Source organism: Aythya marila (assembly GCF_965140915.1).
Source record: "Aythya marila genome assembly, contig: HAP1_HAP1_SCAFFOLD_154, whole genome shotgun sequence".
In the NCBI taxonomy this organism is placed as follows: domain Eukaryota; kingdom Metazoa; phylum Chordata; class Aves; order Anseriformes; family Anatidae; genus Aythya; species Aythya marila.
The window spans coordinates 1,345,990-1,352,222 of NW_028137218.1; the positions used below are offsets into that span (position 1 = coordinate 1,345,990).

Below are 6,233 nucleotides of genomic sequence, written 5' to 3' on the forward strand. Positions count from 1 at the left end.
TTCCCAGGACCAGTGCTGGCCCTTCCAGCCACAGGTAGTTTTGTGTGAGAGTCTTGACATCTGATGTAGCGCTACAGGCCCGGTATTTGGCCATAACAAAATCAAGAACCTTCCCTGAATTGGCTTAGGCAATGTGGAGATGTCCATGAGGCCACTGCCATTATGGTCACTAATGGAGATGTTGTAAACAGAGTTGATGGAGAAGACAGAAAGTTAGCTCTCCCTGTGCTACATGACTCCATATCGTCAAGTGAAAGCAGTGTAGGTTGCTCAGAGAATACTAATGGACACTAAAAAGATTCAGTGGTGCTAAATGTAGGCATCTGCTCTCATTTCTGTTAGCCCAAGAAAATCTCCCTGCACTTAAAAATGATGCTTCTGGATGCTCTCTGGCTCCCACAATTAATCCATCAGAGCATGCAGTTACCTGCATCTGTCTCTGGCCACCTCTGGAAAATCAGCTCCCTCCTGGCCTCTGTCTCCATTCAATGTGCTGGGAGCTGAGGCAAGCAGATTACATGCAGATGCCTGGTTTGTGCCCAGGCAAGAGGAATCCTGTGGGCTTGTGTAAGGCATGGGAGGGAGCTGAACCCCCCTCTAGCTTCTGGACTGCAAAGAATGAGATGTCTTGGTTGACTAAGCTGAAACCCTTTCCTCACCAGGGGGAAGAAAAATCTCTCCAGGTCCTTGCATGGATGACCTGCCTGAAACCAGGACATGGAAAGGTGATTCTGTGTCATTCCCCATATTGTTCATCTGACAATGCATAATGACAGTGCTGGAAATGAGTTTCCTTGCCCAGTGGAAGGAAGGAACATCAGGGATTGCTTCATTTTCAAAGTCAATTCCCTTGGAGGTCCAGGGACACCTCCAGGGAGGCTGAAGGGGTAGAGACAGGGAGGCCTTGGGATGGAGCTGTGCTGCTGAGCTGGGCCAGGCTCGGGGGCCAAAGGGGATCTGCTGGCAATTAGGCAGCGCTGTAGAGAGACAGCTCTGCCCAGGAGCAGCTCCTCTGCATAGCACAGCAGGGCTGGGGGTACTGCCTGCAGGGGACAAAGGCGTCTGAGAGAAGGGAGGGAGATATTAACGGCAGTGTGGAGGCACTGTAAAAAAAAAAAAAAAAAAAAGGCAGTGTAAAGGCAGTGCTGAGAGCTCACTGTGGGAGAAATCTTCACAGCTCTAACATGGTAAGTGTCTGTGTGAGGGCAGGTAATGCAATATCCTACAGGGTTCTTCTATAGCTGCCACTTCCCATGCAGGCTTCTCTACCACGGCTGGCTTCTCTAGTACAGAGGACAGGGATATTCCCTGGAATACTGATTACCTGACAAAACTGTCAGAAGGACAGGACATGAGGCTTCCTAATCACCAGGCTGGCTACAGGCTGTGCAGCCAGGGTGCAGGCAGGGGTGGCCAGGGCTGTGGTGCAGAGCAGGGTCCCTGCTGTGCTCCAGGGGCTGTGTGCCAGGGCAGGGCCTCTGCCGCCTGCCAGGCTCAGCACTCAGCCTGCCCGGGGAGCTGCCCAGGGTGTTGCGGGGAGAAGCTGTGGGTGGAAGGAGCCCCCACAGCAGGGCAGGGCAGAGCAGGGGCAGGATGCTCACAGCACCACAGCACCCCCAGACCATATCAGAGGGGACTCTTCAGACAGAAGATCAAGTCTGTGGCTGCCTGATGTGGTCTGGGCTTTCCTAACGCCGTGCTTTCAGGTTTCTTTGGTTCATCAGGATAGGAATGGAAACAGAGCTGTACAGAGTACAGAAGATTTGGAGTTTCTGTCACCTCAATTTTTATGAGGAACCTCAAAAAGTGCCTTCAGCACCCTCAGACCTTCATAATGCAGCAGCATCACCTTCCCAGTTTCATCAGGGCTTGTGTGACCTGCTCTTCAGCACCTGCACACACTGAGAGGGTTCAGGACAGAGCTGAGCAGACAGCAGATGGGATGGGGTGTGTGAGCACTGGCAGGGCACAGACATGGGAACAGAAATAGAGCTCCTGGAGGGGACTCCTGCAGGCAGCAGAAATGGGCAGGGAGAAAGGGAATTGAAAAAGGAAACCCTGCTGCAGTGGATACATGGGCACCTCCCTGCTATCCCCTGCAGTGCAGGTTCCGTCCCTGAGCAACCCCCCTCAGCTCTCCTCTCCCACTGAGCAGAGCCTCTGCCCTCTGGGCTGGGGGATTCTGGGCAGGAGCTGCCTGTTGGATAGACAGAGCCCCAGAATAAAGAAGGTCTGCCTCTCCTGTCATGTGCCCTGTCCCACTGCCTGGCAAAGGGCTGAGAGCCACTGCTCTGCCATGGTGCTGCCTGGCAGGCAGCAGGCACGGCTGGGAGGGTGACCCCTTTCTGCTTGCTCATCTCTCCCTCCCCTCTCTCGGTCATGCTGCTTTTCCGTCCACCTCTCTGTATTGTTTGTTCTCTTGCACTGGAGGTCTTGCATATGTAAGTAATTTGGGACAGCAGGCTGGGGGGTCAGCAGAGGAGCAGATGCTGGCACTCAGGCAGAGAACTGTGTTCCTTACAGTGCACTCACCCAGCACAGGGCAGAATGCCAGCTGGGGAGAGGGAAATATGCTACCCTGAGAAGGGAAGAATGGAAGTTAGTGCGCAGGAGCTCCATGAGAAACAGAGTGGATTTTGCTCAGATACCCTGTCTTGATTGTGCATTTTCCTCCATGGACAGGCAACCATGCCCTGAGGCATTTAATGTCCAACAGCACCTTCCCAACAGAGTTCCTCCTCCTGCCATTCGCAGACACACACGAGCTGCAGCTCCTGCACTTCGGGCTCTTCCTTGGCATCTACTTGGCTGCCCTCCTGGGCAACGGCCTCATCCTCACAGCCGTAGCCTGCAACCACCGCCTCCACACCCCCATGTACTTCTTCCTCCTCAACCTCGCCCTCCTCGACCTGGGCACTATTACCACCACTGTTCCCAAAGCCATGGCCAATTCCCTGTGGGACACCAGGAACATCTCCTACTCAGGATGTATTGCCCAGGTCTTTTTCTTTCTGTTCATGATTGGAGGAGAGTATTGTCTTCTCACCATCATGGCCTATGACCGCTACGTTGCCATCTGCAAACCCCTGCACTACGGGACAATAATGAACAGCAGAACTTGTGTCAACATGGCAGCAGCTGCCTGGGGCAGTGGCTTTCTCAATGGCATGGTGCACACTGCCAGTATGTTTTCCCTCCCCCTCTGCCAAGGCAATGCCCTGGACCAATTCTTCTGTGAAATTCCCCAGATCCTCAAGCTCTCCTGCTCAGATGTCTACCTCAGGGAAGTTGGGCTTGTTCTGATTAGTCTCTCTTTAGCTTCAGGGTGTTTTATTTTTATTCTTTTCTCCTACGTGCAGATCATCAGATCAGTGCTGAGGATACCATCCAAGCAGGGACAGCACAAAGCTTTTTCCACGTGCTTCCCTCACCTGGCTGTAGTCTCCATCTTTTCCAGCACTGCCTTATTTGCCTACCTGAAGCCCCCTTCCATCTCCTCCCCATCCCTGAACCTGGGTGTGACAGTGCTGTACTCAGTGGTGCCTCCAGCAGTGAACCCCATCATCTACAGCATGAGGAACCAGGAGCTCAAGGATGCACTGAAGAAGCTGAGTCAATCAGTAGTCCTTCAGCAGCAGTAAGCTGCACATGTCTCTTCACAAGGGATTTCCGATTCATCTCAGGAAACTGCTGGTCTTTGTGCTTTTTTTCTGTGATAATCTTTTTCTGTGATAATTATCTGCCTTCACTCCACTTCTGCAGAGTGGCCTAAACCCACTCTTTTTGACCCAGAGGCCCTTGTATCTGTATCTATTGTTAAGGTATAGCTGGCTACCCCTGTCAGGTCTCTTTAATAAAAGGGTGTTTCCTCAGTGCTGGTGCCTGGTCGTTGGGTTATTCTTCCAATGTTGTGGTCAGGAACAGGATGAAGAAATTGTTTTATTATCAGGTGGAGGTCATTGCTCTATGAAGTTGCTATCCATGGCTCTATGTCCAGGTGGAGGCCAGTGAGGAGTAGTGTCCTTCAAGGCCTGTCTTGGGACCAGCACTGTTTAAAATTTTTATCAGAAGACGTAGACAGTGGGATCAAGTGCACCCTCAGCAACTTTGCCAATGACACCAAGCTGAGTGGTGCTGTTGATACAACAAAAGGAAGGGATGATATCTGTTTGGACCTGAGCAAGTTTGAGAAGTGGGCCCATGTGAATCTAAAGAGGTTCAACAAGTCCAAGTGCAAGGCGCTGCACCTGGGCCAGGGCAGTCCCAGACATGAGGACAGACTGGGAGAAGAACTCCTTGAGAGCAGCCCTGCTGAGAAGGACTTGTGGGTTCTGTTGGACAAAAAGTTTGACATGAGGCAGCAGTGCATACTTGCAGCCCAGAAGCCAACTGCACCCCAGGCTCCATCAACAGAGGAGTGTCCAGCAGGATGAGGGAGGTGATTGTGTCCCTCTGCTCTGCCCTTGTGAGGCCTCATTTGGAGTGTAGGGTCCCCAACACGAAAAGAAAGTTGATCTGTTAGAGTGGGTCCAGAGGAGGTTCACATAGCTGATTAGAAGACTGGAGCACATCTCCAGTGAAGAAAGGCTGAGAGAGCTGGGGCTGTTCAGCCTGAAGAAAAGAAGGGTCCTGGGAGACCGCAATGCAGCTTTTCAGTGCTTAAAAGAGTCTTATTGTGGTGGTTTTACCGTGCTGGGCAGCTAAACCCCACAACCGCTCTCTCACTCCCCCTCCTTTAGATGAGGAGGGGGAGAAGTAAAGCAAAGAACAACTCACGGGTTGAGATAAGGATAATTTAATTAAAGGGAAATAATTATAATAATTAAATAAAGACTACCATGAACTAAACAATTTAAATAAGGGGAAATAAAAAGGGAAAGGGAAAAAGGGAGGGGGAAAGGGAGAAAAAAAAAAAAAAAAGGAGGAAAACAAACAAATAAAACAAATGAAGGCTATGTGGAAGTGCAGAGGAAAGAAATTACTCTCTACTTCCCACAAATGAGCAATGATTGACCACGTCCTTGAAGCAAGACCTCAACGCACGCAGCCGGTGTTCGAGAGGAGGACCGACGTTTCCCAACGAGAGCCCACCCCTCCCCTCTTCTTCCTGTTTCCACCTTTTATTGCTGAGTGTGACATCACATGGTATGGAATATCCCTTTGATTGGTTTAGGTCAGCTGCCCTAGTGATGTTTCTCTCCTCACTTTTTGCCCACCCCCTAGGAGGGTTAGAGAAAGGCCCAATGCTGTGCCACTGCTGCTCAGCAGTAGACACAACACAGGTGTGATAACACTGCTGTTCCAGCTACAAGTACAGAGTACAGCACTGTATGTGCTGCTGCAGGGAAAGTTAACATTCCAGCCAGACCCAGTACAGAAGGGAGATCCTTTCTCTTTACACATTGCTCAGGGCTCTTTCCGGGACAGTATGAGATGGGGATGTGCATTGCCAAGTTCAGGACAGTGGTATGACCTCTGCCTGGTTCATGGTTGGGTGTCAGGAGGCAATGAGGCCCTGGCACTTTAGCGATAAGCTGTCTCCTCATAGGCCACAGTGACACTGACAACAGCCATAGCCATGGACACAAAGAACTTGGTCTTCTTTGGACTTTCATCCTTGCCACAGCCCTTGTTCCATTCCACCCCATGCAGTCCTTGGGACACTCACACCTGCACCTCTTTCCCTGCTGGCTGTAGACCCTCTTCCATGCGGTGTCTCACCGGATCTGAGATGAGTCTGGTAATTGAGGTTTTCTTGGTGGCCGTGCTCCTCGTAAGGCAGCTCTGTAGGAATCTGGCCTGGTTCATGGTGAGCAGACACCACTGCTCATATGGCATCCATGGTGGTGCCCAGGCCCTCCTCTTCCTCCTGGGCACTGCTCACTCAGCAGGGTCCCAGTCTGCCCTGATGTGTGGGGCTCCTCTTCCTCTGGTGCAGGACTAGACTCTTCTCCTTGTAAATGTCAAGAGATTACTGTAGATTCATGCAGTTTCTCAAGGCTCCCCCACACTGACGCTCCATTCTGTCAGCTGTTAATGTCTGCAGGCAGACGGTTCAACCTTTGTGTGATTGTGCTATCTCTGAAAAGACAGCAGCATCAGGAGTTGCAGGCAAGTTTGGATAATACAGGAGTAACCAGCTGAATGGAATTGCAGCACAGAATCAAAGAAGGGTAGGGAATTGCAGGCTGCCAGGTTCCACCTTTTCTGTGGTTCCTTCTCCTGTGTGCTGT

General features: G+C 51.3%; 1 protein-coding gene across 1 annotated transcript; it reads left to right on the forward strand.

Annotated features, from left to right (window-relative positions):
• Positions 1-2,705: 2,705 nt before the first annotated feature.
• LOC309891084 (olfactory receptor 14C36-like) lies at positions 2,706-3,641 on the forward strand (the record flags this gene model as incomplete). The annotated part of the gene is made up of 1 exon (XM_082785468.1): positions 2,706-3,641. The coding sequence occupies one exon, from the start codon at positions 2,706-2,708 to the stop codon at positions 3,639-3,641; it is 936 nt and encodes a 311-aa protein (XP_082641594.1).
• Positions 3,642-6,233: the final 2,592 nt, after the last annotated feature.